At 41.3% G+C, this 15,028-nt stretch overlaps 1 protein-coding gene across 10 annotated transcripts in view; it reads left to right on the forward strand.

The window, feature by feature from the left end:
• The first annotated feature begins 264 nt into the window (after positions 1-264).
• The window catches only part of PUM1 (pumilio RNA binding family member 1), a 135,342-nt gene continuing 120,578 nt past the window's right edge, over positions 265-15,028 (forward strand). For 4 of the 10 annotated variants that reach the window (XM_041764864.1, XM_041764865.1, XM_041764859.1 and 1 more), the window contains exons 1-2: positions 265-497; positions 5,076-5,449. In XM_041764864.1, the coding sequence (XP_041620798.1) occupies positions 5,087-5,449 (363 nt within the window). In that variant the 5' untranslated portion in view covers positions 265-497; positions 5,076-5,086. The remainder of the gene's footprint in view (positions 498-5,075; positions 5,450-15,028) is intronic. The other 6 variants (XM_041764861.1, XM_041764862.1, XM_041764863.1 and 3 more) reach the window with 3 other exon arrangements.

The following is a 15,028-nucleotide window of genomic DNA, read 5'->3' on the forward strand; positions in this document are numbered from 1 at the left end:
TGGTGCAGCGCGGCGGGGAGGCGGGGAGCGCGCGGGGGCGGGCGGGGCGCCCCGGGCCGACCCCTCCCCCCAGGCCCCCCCCCCCCCCCCGGCCCCCCCGAGCCCGGCTCCCAGCGGCGCGTGGCCCGGCGCCCAGAGAGCCCCGCGGGCGCGCCTGGGCCGGCGCGGAGCCCGCCTCCTGCCCGCGACGGCGCGCGCGCTCGCCTGGCGGGCGGGCACTCGCGCGCGCAGCGGTTGTGTTGCCGGCGAGTTTCCCAAGTTCACACAGGCCCTGGGTTGGCATGGCAACCAGGCAACCTGTTCCAGAGCCGCCTGCCTGCTCCGCACATGCCGCTGCCACCGCCGGAGCCGGGGCCAGCGCCTATCCCAGGATGCACCGCGCCAGCCCCGTCCCCAGTGGGCCGCCATGTTGTCGGAGTGAAAGGTAAGGGGGAGCGAGAGCGCCGGAGAGAGAAGATCGGGGGGCTGAAATCCATCTTCATCCTACCGCTCCGCCCGTGAGTATCCGCACCTCGCCGGCCCCAAACGCTGCTCCGGACCCCCAGCGAGCAGATTGTCCCTTTGTATTGGTGTTTGAGGGCGATTGTGGCGGTGAGAAGGGCTCCGGAAGAGCCGCCCGGGGCCCTGGCGGAGGCTCCTCACTCGCCGTTCCTCGTACATGTTTTGGAGTCAGCAGCAAGGCCCCTATTGTTATCAAAGGAGGGAGGGGGCGGGGAGCAGGGTCGAGGCGAGGAGAAGGCCGGGGCTTTAGGCCCGGGCCCGGGGCACAGACGCGCCTGTGCCTTCCTGCTCAGCCCCGTTTGGAGCCCACGAAGACTGATGTTGCCGTTCGGGTTGCTTTTTTTTTTCTTTCTTTTTTTTTTTTTTTGGATGGGTCTGCGAAGCCGCGAGTCTCCCGTGTGGCCATCAAGTGTAATTCCGGGCCACCCCGGCCCCCTGGACCCCGCGGGCTTCCGTGGCGGCGCCGGAGCGGGAGGAACAATGCCTCGCTTGGCGGAGCAGCCCCGGCCCTCGGGCCACGGCGAGCCCCGCCGTGGGGGGGAACTTTGCGAGCCTCGGACGTGGAGAAGTGGCCCTCGGGAAGTTTCAGACCGCTTGGCAGCCTCCCGGGCGCTCGGGGCCTTTTGTTTTCGGGGGGCTCTCCCTCCCGGAGGCTCCCGGCGCGGGCTCGCCCTCGGGGTCGTGGAGAAGAGGGACGCGGGTACGGAGAGTTGGAGCCCTCGGCTCGGCGGTCGCGGTAAACAGGCGTCGGGCGTGATGCTTGTCAGTACCACTCCCACGTCAAGTGAGGAAGAGGCTCCCGTAACTTTTTGCACCCCCTCCCTGGGGGCCCCCCACCCCCCACACACCCCGGCATCGGGGAAGGTTTCATCCTGCCCCCCCACCCCCACCCCCCAACTTGAAGAATTGTTACTCTTCATTGTCTCTTTGGGAAAACACTCTTCTTAGTTGCCGATAACCCAGTCCATTCGCGTCCTCCTCTTCCTTGGGACCGAGAATGAGAGTTTATGGAAGTGTTTTTGTTTTTGTTTTTGTTTTTGTTTTTGTTTTGTTTTGTTTTGGGGTGGGGGGGAGGAGGTTCTGTTTTAAAACTCCGTGACTTCTGAAACAATGGGCTCGTGGCTTTGGCGTTTTTTTTGTTGTTTGTTTGTTTTTTGAAAAAACACCACGCAAACTCACCCAAACAAGCCAAGATAATGTGGCTCCCCAAAGCACTTTTTTTTTTTTTTTTTTTTTTTTTTTTTTTTGGCTAAACAAACGTTTTGACTCCTTGCTAATTTTAACTTTGTAGAAACGCTCTTTTGGAGCTGTTGATTGTTTATCCGGGTCTTTGGGAAATACCCAGTGGATTTTGAACTTTGAATTAGTATTTCGCCTTAGCCGTAATTGAATTCATTCCGTCCAAGGCCGCAGCTTTTTGAAGTTGGGTTTGAAGTTTAGTTTGGGTTTGAGATGAACTGCTTTAAAGTCCATTTATGACCACAGAACTTTTTTTTTTCCCCCCCGAGTGGCAAAAAAATAAACACCTTTTAAACTAAACGTTTTAGTTGAAAAGAAAAAAAAGAGTGGTGGGGAAATTAAATGTGTTCCTTTCCTTGGAATAAAATCTATTAGTGATATTACAAGAAAAAAAAAAAAAACTTGGATGTGAACAGTTTGAAAACTTTGTAAGAGTAACTAGAATCAGCCCTTGAGTTCTAGTTGCTTAAAGTATTTTTTGTTATGTGCTATTTGTAAAAAAAAGAATCACATTTCAGATGCTGCACATAACTTTTTAGTGTGCTTTGAGAGTTCTATAAAATGCATCAACAATTTAAATGTTTTCTGATATTAAAGTGACTGATTTCTTAATTTTTGTGCTGTAGTTGCCAAGATATTACACAACTACCCAAGACACATGTTAATTGCTTAGGTATTTGCTCACTTTCAAACTGTCCTTTCTGCCAGGTTTTCTCTTGTTTGAGAAACTGCCTTGCCTCATTAGGTAAAGCAGGAAGTCTTAGGGCATACAGATAGCTTTACAAAAGCCAATTGTTTTGTTTGAAGTTTTTTATGGGACTCCTCCCCCCTCCCCAGCCTCTTGTTAGAAAGTAGTAGTTTTCTGCACGTTTCAGAGGTAAACTTTTTTTCGTATGGAAGATCTTTGTTAGATAAGTATTGTGGCAAGTCTTTTATTTCAGTAAAAATTGCATTTGCTATTTTAGGAGTCCTCTTAAGGGGTTGGAGCTTCATTGCCTTAACTGGTGTAACTGAATTCCTGGGGTCTCAGCATGGTGACTTTAAAGTTACCAAAAAGTTTTCATATCATTTGATTTTGATTAAAAGAACTTGTGAGTCCTAGAGAAAGGATTTCTTCTGTTTTCTGGATGGGGAAACAGGCTCAGAGAGGTTGCTAGGTTAGAGGTAAAACTTAGGTTTTGGGACTCCTGACTTTGTAACAGACTGTTACATTGATACTCCCTTGTGGAAGAAAATGGGACTGGCTACTGTTGATAAAAGGGCAATGACTTTGTATGGTGATGGATGGTAACTAGATTTATTGTGATCATTTAAAATGTATACAAATATCCATTTATTATGTTGTGCACAGGAAAACTAATACAATGTTATGTTAGTTATACTTGCATTAAAAAAGGGCAATTCTTTTGAAAATCAAATGAGAGGGTGTTAGGCTGGTTGGCGCTTTGCAAAGACCTGTGGTAAATACTGCTATGACTTTCTGGTTTTGGTACTTAAGCTTGAACATGATTGTATTCATAAAAGCAGAAACTGTAGTCTAGAAAGCTAGACTACCCACTACTCTAGTAAGATTCCGATGGATTGGAATTGTTAACTGAAACTAGGCATTTCCAAATTAGGCCTTGAATAAATTACAGATTCCATGGTGTCTTTTTCTGGCTTCAAAACATGGATTGTGAGAAGCAAATGCTTCTTTACCAGGAGGTTTAATTCTATAAAGAAATAATAGATTTCTCATAAATCTTGTGAATCTGTTTTTGAAATGTTTCAGTAGGCCTTGGTAGAGAAGGCATTTGTAGTAGTGGACTATTAAACTGATAGCCTTGAAATTAGACTCCAGTGACTATTGACAGGTATTGTCTAACAGATAACTGATTAATTAAAGCACCCACAGTCTGACAATGGTTCTATCTTATGTACAAATGTAGTTTTTGATTTTAAGAAATTTAAATAGTCATGTTTCATAGTAACATTTTGGAGATTCTTTGTTCCAAAGAATAAGAGAAATATCTGTGTTGATTTACTGGGTAGTAGCAAGGGGTTGATAGAACTAAGCTTGGGTGCAAAAGATTGGTTATTTTTTAAAGTTTTTATTTCTAAGTAATACTCACACCCATTGTGGGGCTCCAGCCCTCAATCCCAAGATCCCAAGATCAAGAGTTACAAGTCAGGCACTCCTGAAACAGATTTAGGTTTTGCAACTCACTAGCTGGATGGCTGTGGGCACATCATATAACCTTAGTGTTTTTTTTTTTTTTTTTTTAAGATTTTTTTAAAAAAATTATTCATGAGAAACACACACACACAAGCAGAGAGAGAGAGGGAGAGGCAGAGACACAGGCAGAGGGAGAACCAGGCTCCATGCAAGGAGCCTGATGTGGGACTTGATCTCAGGACTCCAGGATCACGCCCTGGGTGGAGGGGAGGTGCTAAACCGCTGAGCCACCCAGGGATCCCAACCTTAGTGTTTTCATTTGTAAAGTAAGTCTGATAAAATTGTCCTGCAGTATATTTGCCACACAATTGTTATTATTGAGGTATCTTTTTTAATAGTGAGATTTCTACATTAGTAAAATGTTTGATTTGATTTCATCCTGTTTATAGTGGAATAATGATTTGATTACAATTGTAAACTATTGGTAAAACTTTTGACCCAACTCCACTCCCCCATCAACAGCATCCAGAAGGGTTCAGGCTAAGAACATTCCATTGCTGTTCTTGGTCGGGGTGGGGTGGGGCCGCCTTTACTGTTTCTTCAAGGAGCATCCTATGAATATGTTGGACATTTTAAAGGATCTTTTCAAGTTTTAGATAGTCTGAGTCATTGCTAATTATATATGGGGTTTGGATTTTTGTTTGGTTTATTGGCTTAATGTCTGTTCCACTTGTAAAGTGATATTTTATAGAACTTTTGTTCATTTAAGAAGTATCTACCAAAAAAAAAAAAAAAGTATCTGCCAAAATTGGCTTAAAGTATAAAAAAGGCCAGTAGAGGAGCCACTGATTAAAGTCCAATTCTTGTACCTATTGTTAGGTTTGGTAGCAATAAGCTTTCCTGAAGCTACTGTATTGAATTCTGATCTCAGTGTCTTTCATATTGTCTGCCACGAACCAGCTATACTTATTTCCACACTTGCACGTATTCAGCAACTTTAAAATAGAGGTTTCAGTTTGGAAAGTCACGTATATATTATAAAACATTTAGCTGCTTCGTAGAAAATGGTTGTAGATGTGGTATTGCAAAGGACATGGGATTCATATTTTTGTCTTGGTATATAGCAAGTTATGTTTTAAAAAGTGAAAATTTTAAACATTTGTAACTTCTTTGTCCTTAGGTGTTGGTGGAATGAGCGTTGCATGTGTCTTGAAGAGAAAAGCAGTGCTTTGGCAGGACTCTTTCAGCCCCCACCTGAAACATCACCCTCAAGAACCAGCTAATCCCAACATGCCTGTTGTTTTGACATCTGGAACAGGGTCGCAAGCGCAGCCACAACCAGCTGCAAATCAGGCTCTTGCAGCTGGGACACACTCCAGCCCTGTCCCAGGATCCATAGGAGTTGCAGGACGATCCCAAGACGACGCTATGGTGGACTACTTCTTTCAGAGGCAGCATGGTGAGCAGCTTGGGGGAGGAGGCAGTGGTGGAGGCGGCTATAATAATAGCAAACATCGATGGCCTACTGGGGATAACATTCATGCAGAACATCAGGTAAAAAAAAAAGTTCACTATTTCAGCTTTGAAACTCTTTTATAATCTCTGTTCACTTAGGATATCTGCTTGCAGTGAATGTCTTTAAAAGCTTAAATTGCTAATTTCATTTGGTCCAAATTTAAGAGTCATTTGTTTTAAAGGATGAATGTTGTAATATTGTTACTGGGTCATTTATCATTCTGGTGCTAAATAGTAAACAATTCATTTAAGACAAGATTGTTTTGATGTGCATGTGTTATGTTTTCGCACATACTTTTTTTTTTGTTTTTAAAGACTTTATTCATGAGAGACAGAGAGAGAGAGAGAGAGAGAGGCAGAGACATAGGCTGAGGAAGAAGCAGGCTCCCTGCAAGCAGCCTGATGTGGGACTCCATCCTGGATCCTGGGATCACGCCCTGGGCGCAGCCCAGATCACAACCGTGGAGCCACCCAGGCGTCCCCGCATATACTTTTTAAACCAAGAATACATTTTTCCCTTTTTTTTTTTTATTTTTTTTATTTTTTTTATTTTTTTACATTTTTCCCTTTTACATATATTCTTTTAAGAACTGTTTGAGCTGTTTATAGTTTGCATCCATATTTTCAGAGCCTTTCCTGTTGGGCGTGGGCGACTTTTGTTTTTAAGATGTTATAGTTAAAAGTAGTAGGAAGTTGATAACAAATTAGCTGCTCATGTGAAGTTTATTTGAAATGGAACTGGTATATTTGATGTTTTGTGTCAGAGGAGCGGTTGTGGCTTTTAGGTTTCAACCATTTTTGTCCTCTTGTTCTAAGCACTTGTTTCATTTGGTTAGTTTTAACATGCTTACTTTACTAATACCACACCATAGCTGGAATCACAAATACATTTTACTGAGAAGAGAGTGTTGTCTGAACTGTGTTTCCTAGCTTCCTGATAGTGATAAAAGGACTGGAATATTTTAATCAGGCTATTCTTTGAAATAGGGTATAGGTTGAATTTGCAGAGGGCTCATTTTATATTGTCAATGAGTACTGACTAGCAAAAAGAACGGACATCTTTCACTAAGTCTCTGGTGCTTCTGTTCTGCTTCAGAAATAAATCAGGTACGAGCACACTTTGCAAACCTGAATTCTCAGTTGTGCTTTTTCTGACCCTTCCAAAAAAGGCAGTGTGTGTGCGCCGTGGTTCTTTATTATAGTAGAGATAAAGAGATGGAATTTATCTTTTATATTCATGAGATTTATTGAGCACATTGGTTATATGTCTTTGGTTTATTGGAATAATCCTCAGTATCAGTGCTGCTTCATAAGCATTTACTATGTGTTAGGTATGTGATTGGGCACTAAGAAGTTAAGACATACAGGGGGCTTTTTTATTATTATTATTATTATTATTATTATTATTATTTTGCTTTTATTATTTTTTAATTAATTTATTTTAGAGAGCAAGAGAGTGAGCTGGGGTGGGGAGTAGAGGCTGATGTGGGTGGCTTGATCTCAGGATCCCAAGATCATGACCTGAGCCAAACCAAGAGTTGGACACTCAACCAACTGCACCAAACAGGTACTCCTAAGGGAGTACCTGCAGTTAGGGCACTTTTAATCTTTGTTGTTGTTGTTGTTTGTTTAAAGATGTTTGTTTATTATAGCACAAGCAGGGGGAGGGGCAGAGGGAGAGGGAAATAAAGAATCTCAAGCAGACTCCCTGCTGAGCACAGAGCTGGACATAGGCCTTCATCTGAACCCTGAAGATCATGACCTGAGCTGAAATCTGGAATCTGATTAACTGACAGAGCCACCACCTGGGTGCTCCAGGGCGCTTTTTATCTTTAAAGCATTATATTTCTTTGCTATTTGCCTGGAGTCTTGGGGATAGGAATCAGATTTTATTCACCTCAATATCCCATTCCCTACAATTTGGCATATAATAGAACTTCAGAGGAAATCTGTTGAATGCATGGCTGCCTAATCATTTGGCTTTAAAATAAAATTGGAGGGATCCCTGGGTGGCGCAGCGGTTTGGCGCCTGCCTTTGGCCCAGGGCGCGATCCTGGAGACCCGGGATCGAATCCCACATCGGGCTCCCGGTGCATGGAGCCTGCTTCTCTCTCTCTGTGTGTGACTATCATAAATAAATAAAAATTAAAAAAAAAAATAAAATTGGAGAAAAAGGACATTGTCAAAAAAAGAAGGGCCTTGAATGCCAAGGCTAAAATTTATTCAGTAAGCCGCAGGATCTTTGAATCTATATGTATGGAATGGCTTTTATCCATTGGTGTTTGGGAAGATTGAGTTGGCAGTGAGAGATTGGAGTGGGTGGTAAGGGTTGGTGTGAGCAATGGAAAAGAAGTTATGGGATTAAGAAATACAGAGTTTAATGGTTGAATTAGAAATCTTAGGTCCCTGGGATAATGAATAGAGGAAAAGGAATAGAGAGGGGTATCTGGTTTGGGGGCAAGATAATTAAATTTGGTAGTATATATGTTGAGTTTGAGATGTAGGCAGCTGTGCAGGTAGAGAGAGGGCAAAGTAGGAGGTGTTTGGTTTGGATGATATCTGTGTAGGGGCAAAAGTGGAATCTTTGCCTTATTTGGGTAAACATTGTTTAGAAGTCATAAACATTGGTTTGAAAAATCTCTATCATAGATCTTGTGTTGGCTTTCCTAATGATAGGCTGTTAGGTAAAGCTTAAAGGAGAATCAGGGTGCTTGCCTGTCCTATGTGAGGTGGGAAGATCAAATTCTGGGTCAGTTTTTGGCAGCGCTCTAAGATCTAAAATCTGGTTGTGCTGTGTAAGTCAACAAGTGTTTATAGAAGGCTTATTAGTCTGGGCTGTGTCTTATGCTGAACCTTATCATAAGGAACCACATCTGACTTGTTGAGCAGTTTTATCTGGGTCAGTTAGCAAACTGAAGTTACTGTTAAATGGCAAAACCTGTTCCATACCCAGGGGGCCTAAACCAGTGAACCAACTTGGAATTGGCACTCATCACAACACAGTTCTGTTGGACCAGACACATGATATAATGAACAGTGTTAGAGAAACTTAGGGTAGTTGCTGTTTGCAGATGCGAGCCAAAAACAGATTACCTCTACTACAGTCATTATAATGTATTATAATTTACTGGTTTTGGTGTTTATCTGTTCCAGGGCAGAAACTTGTGTTTTTAAAGACTGGTTGTCAGGTGATGGCTGTAATTTTTGTGTTGATTGTTTGAGGGAGGATCATAAGTTCTTCATATTGGTACTCGGATAAAGCAGTAGATCTTAGAGCTTAGCTGTCCTGCAGAGAAACACAAGGGCAAACAGGTGAGGCAGTGGTGAGTGTAGTAGAATTGAAGAGTGGAGGGGTTTATCTTTAGGTGGAGAATCACTGCCCTCCTCAGTCACTGTTACTGATTGGAGGAGTAAAAAAAAAAATTTGTCAGGTGGGAACCACTGATGGGGATAGAAACATTTATATTTCAGGCACCGGATTGTATTTCCGGTCTTTAAGTCTCAGAAAAGTGCCACGGGGGAGGTAGTATCCTTTTTGAGAGATGAGAAACTGAAGCTTAGTTACCATTACCAGATAGAATCTGGTTTTGAAATCACGTCTTTGTGATTCCAGTTCCCATGCTCTCTTAAGTTTCTGCCTCTCCCCCCAATGGTTCCTGCTTTAAAAACTAAACCAAAGCAAACAAAATGATTGCAACAAAGTAGCACATTCTGAGGTCAGAGAATTAGTTGCCATAATTTTTGCTTGAATTTTAGAGATGATAAACTTGATAATGAGAGGAATACAAATAATGTTGACTTTTCTTCTAGAATTACGAATGCCTTTTTTCCACAGAAACAGTAATGCTAAAAGTCCATTTTTTTTTTCTGATTTGTTCTTATTACATGTGTATTCTAAGTAGTAATTGTGGGAAACTTACCTATATCAAGACAGAATGACTCAGTATATAGTGATCTATTTGCCAGCACAATCTGCCATAACCCCTGGGCTATTATTCCTGTTTGGTGGACCTATTTCGTTAGTTTTTTCTTTTTTTCTTTTTTTTTTTTAAGGCCTTTTGGCATAATGGAACAAGATTTAAATCAAATTGGCAGAATGGCTTTTAGCAGTGAGCTGGTGAAGCAGAGTATCACAGGCTGTGATGCCAGCCACTACTATTGGAGGGAAGGAAACTATTTATTGTGCCAGGTACTTTATAGGCATTTCTCTCATTATTGTTCGTTTGTGAACAGTTTTTTACACTTAAAAAACCTTTTGTTTTTAAACCTTTGAAGTTAGGATTTTCCTTTTCTTTTTTTTTTTTTTTTAAAGATTTTATTTATTCATGAGAGACATAGAGAGGGGCAGAGACAAAGGCAGAGGGAGAAGCAGGCTCCATGCAGGGAGCCCAATGTGGGACTCATCCCGGGTCTCCAGGATCACGTTCTGGGCCAAAGGCAGGCGCTAAACCTCTGAGCCACCCAGGCATCCCAGTTAGGATTTTCCTGCGTGATGTAGAAATTCTCTTAGTATCTGGGTTTTCTCCTCTTTTAATAGTGAGCTCTTTAAGCTGTGCCTAAATATATGTATGTGACTTTTTAAAAATATTTTCTATATTTGAAATGTAAACTTTAACATAATCAGCGTGAGGCTCTCTAAAGGTTTAAACAACAGCTTGAGAACATGTCTTGTAATATGCACTACTTAAAAAATCTTGCAAACTATTTTAAATAATTTAAAATTTATTGAAAACAAAAAATTTAAGTTTAAAAATTAAACTGTTTAAATATTTGAATAAATGTTTAAAACTAGATGAAACTTAAAGACGATAAAATAATTTTGAGGTGAGGAAGGTGTTCAAATTTGTGTTTTATTAAGATTTAAAAAAAATCTTTTTATTTATTTATGATAGTCACAGAGAGAGAGAGAGAGAGAGACAGAGGCAGAGACATAGACAGAGGGAGAAGCAGGCTCCATGCACCGGGAGCCCGATGTGGGATTTGATCCTGGGTCTCCAGGATCGTGCCCTGGGCCAAAGGCAGGCGCCAAACCGCTGCTCTACCCAGGGATCCCAAGATTTTATTTATTAGAGAGAAAGAGGGCAAGTCCTTGAAAAAACATGAGCAGGAGGAGGGGCAGAGGGAGAAGTAGAGCCCCTGCTGAGTAGGGAGCTCTAAGCAGGGCTCCATGCGGGACCCCTCTCCCCCCAGGCGCTTAACTGACTGAACCATGTGCAAACTCTTTTTGATTGGGCTGTTTCTGTATTGGTCTTTTTTTCTACCTTAAGAATATAAATATATTGTCACTTCTTTTAAGACTTAAAATTTTTGTATTTGGCATAGTTAGAAACTTCAGAGCCCCATTTTTGAGCCAAATTGAAGTCTTTGGAGGGGAATGAGGGAAAGAAGTCTCATGGACTTTGTTTTTTTGGCTTGTAAAACTTACAGTAAACAAGACAACGGATGTGGGTCAGGATGTTATAAAATACTAGAAAACACATCTTCCTAAGTAAATAATATTATTTAAAAATCTTGCCTACAAAAAATTTGTGTATTTATTTCAACAGTAATTTTTATAACCTGAGAACTTTTATTTTCAGTAGTATTGAAAGTTTCATCATGCAAAGCCAAGGTCAAGTCTTTGACTTGTGATTGTTTTATTCTCTTATTGTGAAATCTGTTTTCTCTGTAAACTGCTGTGAGATAAAGTGGGTGATGAAATAGGGGAAGATTTTTAGGGTCGACCAGTTGAACTGTGTGGCCTCTGTACTGGATTTTAAGGGGCAGAGGTAGGTAGCTCTACTTGAGTGAAAGGAAATTTTAGAGGACAACTAAACAGAGCTTTACTTTTGCTAGTAGTCTGTTGGCACTAGGATAGATCAGTATCCTCCATAGGATTGACAGCTGGTGGAAGATAATTCTAGATAGCCAGGCAGAAGTCAGTGGATTAACCTTCTTTTTGACTTTGTTTGTACCTCCATTTTCTTTCACTTGGTTGTGTCACCTTCTAGTGGTATCTTGATTTCTACCCTTGGTATGGGTGTCCTTAACTCTTCAATGGCTGGGAGTTAATCCTTATATTTTTAATTAATAAATACTCCGTTAAACTAGGAGGGAGCTCAGGTATTTCCCATACTGAAAATCGTGTCATTCCCTGGAGATCCTTCTCCTCTCCTCTCCTCTCCTCTCCTCTCCTCTCCTCTCCTCTCCTCTCCTCTCCTCTCCTCTCCTCTCCATCTCCCCCTCCCCCTCCCTCTCCATCTCCCCCTCCCCCTCCCCCTCCATCTCCCCCTCCCCCCTCCCCTCCCCTCCCCTTTTATTTATTTATTCATGAGAGAGACAGACAGGCAAGGGCATAGGTAGTGGGAGAAGCAGGCTTCCTGTGGGGAGCCTGATGCGGGACTCATTCCCAGGAGGACTCATTCCCAGGACCGTGGGATCATGACCTGAGCCAAAGGCAGACCTGAGCCAAAGGATCAGAGGGTCAACCACTTGACAACCCAGGTGCCCCTGGAGATCCTTTTCTGTTGTTCCTGCTGAATGATCATTTTAGACTATGGGTTTCTTACTTTTCTGGGTAGATTGCTTAGATGTTTCAGCATTTGGGTCTTGCCATTTGGTTAACATCATACTTTAAAACTGAGTAGTCCATGCTTTCATATTTTGTTTTACATCTGTACTCCTTGAGCCTTTTTCATTGTTTTTGGAGTCCACAAGGACTTAACGTTTTGTACTTGATCAAAAGGATCGTCAGTAGGTTTTCTTTAACTGTAACTTTTAGAACTATTTTCCATTTTTAAGAATTAGTTCTGGTGGAAAAAAATAGCAATCAGTTGCTTTTATCTGATATTGTGTGTGGTACTTGATTGTGTTCCTTAGATGGCAACTTGCAGAGGTTTATGATATATCTTTGTTTCAGAAGGTGTTTGTTGTGAAATTAGGAAAAAAAAATAGGATAAGTGGTAATGAGATGTAACAATGGGAGGAAAATAAGGGTATGTCAGGGAAATGAAGGAAGTTAATTTAGAATTTATAAATATTTGCCAGAGGAGTGGGTTATAGAATTTGCTCTGGGGTGGTCCCTGTGGCCAAAGAAGAGAGGGAAATGTGATGAATTATGACATAGAATCTTTTTTTAAAAATTATTATGAGATTCTCAGTAAGGAAAATAGCAGTTGTTTAGGAAGAGCTATGTTTTAGATTTCAGTTATGGATGTGTTTGAAGTGCTTTTTGAGTAAAGTAATATGATACTGTTTCTTAGCACACTTCTCTGTACTTGCAGAAGAGACCTCTATTGTGTATGTGTCTGTTTTCTCTCAGGCAACAGCATTAGCTGAACACTTTGTACAGGCTGAGCCTGATTACAGAATTATGCTTCTGTGTATTGTGGAAAAGATAATTAAAAAAAAATTTCTAGCACTGGCTTAGAATCTATCCACTCTTGGATAATGACGTAACTTTCATAGAGAAACATAGGACTGACCACACACTGCCAAGAAGAGTAGTTAGTGCTGAAGATAGGGTGTAATAGTTTTTGTGTTTTTGTTGTTGTTGGTTGAAGGATTTGTGGCCCTCTTCCTCTCTTTTTTTATATTCAGTTTCTTCATTTTCTGGATATAGTAAGGAGATGTAATGAGAGTGGCTTCTACTCAGTGGACTGCTCTGGTAGTTTGTGCCTTGCCTGTGACTATAGTGAGGAGTGATGGGTTGTGGAGTTTAATATTTGGAAACTTGACTAAAGAACTTGGGCCTGACGGGTATACATAGATAGCATTGGTGATAGAACCTGCAGTTGAAGAGTAATTGGACCTTTTTCAGAGGAATGCTCTTGTGTGTTTTTTTTTCATGTAATATTGTTGGAGAACTGTTGATTTAAAGTGCCTTATTAATGGTTTCAGAAGATTTAGCAGATATGGATAGGTCTATTGCCTTTAGTAAGTGCTCTTTTATGGTTAAAGTACCCTTAGTGTTTTTATGAACCTCCTCAGGAAAATTCTTGGGTTTGTACAAATCGAGGGCCCTGAAGATTTTTTTAACTGCTTTATTGATATATAATTGATCTATTTAAAGTGTACAATTCAGTGGTTTCTAGTGTCCACAGAGTTGTCCAGCCATCACCACAGTTTTAGAATATTTTCATCACCCCGTCCAAATATACCCGGTAGCATTCACATTTTTTAAAAAGGTTTTTTATTTATTTTTGAGAGAGTGTATGTGAGAATGAGGAGAGGAGCAGAGGGAGAGGGAGAGAATCCCAAGCTGACTCCACACTCAGTGTGCTCTGGCATGGGGATTGATCTCACAATCCTGAGATCTTGACCTGAGCCAAAATCAAGAGTTGGATGCTTAACAGACTGATGCACCCAGGCTCCCCAATAGCATTCGCTTTCTAATCCTTGGCAACCACCTGTCAACTCTGTGGATTTGTCTATTCTGGACATTTCATAGAAATAGAGTCCTACAATATGTAGTATTTGTGATTAACTTCTTTCACTTAGCATCATGTTTTTTAAAAAAATATTTTATTTATTTATTCATGAGAGACACAGAAAGAGAGGCAGAGACACAGGCAGAGGGAGGAGAAGCAGGCTTCATGCAAGGAACCTGATGTGGGACTTGATCCTGGGAATCCGGGATCAGGCCTGAGCCAAAGGCAGATGCTCAACCGCTCAACCACAGGCATCCCAAGCATCATGTTTTAAAGGTCCTTCCATGTTATAGCATGTATCAGTACCTCATTTTTTATTGTTATTAATAGCCCATTATATAGGTATATACCACATTTTGTTTATCCGTTTATCAATTGATGGACCTTTGGGTTGTTTATACTTTTGGTTCTTATGAACAATACTGCTATGTACATTCATGTACAAGTTTTTGTTTTTTTAAAGATTTTATTTATTCATTCAGTGTGAGAGCACGAATATAGGGGAGAGGCAGAAGGTAAGGTAGAAGCAGACTCCTTGCTGAGCAGGGAATCTGACACAGGGCTCAGAGATTATGACCTAACCATCTGAGCCACCCAGGCGCCTAACGTGTACAAGTTTTTGTCTGGAGATATGCTTTCATCTCTTTTAGAGACCTAAAGATTTTTAAAGGTTCAGAAGTCTCTAATGTAGAGATATAAACATAAAGAAAATAACTTCACTAGTGGCAGTGCTTTGTATTTTTTATTTTATCTTTACTTTTTTAAAATAAGATTTTATTTATTTATTCATGAGACAGAGAGAGAGGCAGAGACATAGGCAGAGGGAGAAGCAGGCTCCCTGTAGGGAGTCTGATACAGGTCTCCATCCCAGGACCCCAGGATCATGACCTAAGCCAAGGCAAATGCTCAACTACTGAGCCATCCAGGCATCCCTATTTTTTACTTGTGTTTAAGGTGGTTTTACCTTTTTAATGATTGATTGAAACCCAGGATCTGAAGCACAAATTCCAGATGTCTGGTGGCACTTTTCTGCAGGCTTAATTTTTTATTCTTTATGTGATCTCTAAGCCTAACGTGGGGCTTGAATTGACAACCTTGAGATCAGGAGTCAAAGACTTGCATGCTCTACCGACTGAGCCAGCCAGACTCTGGGTAATTTTTATTTTTTTATTTTTATTTTTTATTTTTTTAATTTTTTAAAAAATTTATT

This window comes from Vulpes lagopus, chromosome 8 (assembly GCF_018345385.1).
Source record: "Vulpes lagopus strain Blue_001 chromosome 8, ASM1834538v1, whole genome shotgun sequence".
Lineage (NCBI taxonomy): Eukaryota > Metazoa > Chordata > Mammalia > Carnivora > Canidae > Vulpes > Vulpes lagopus.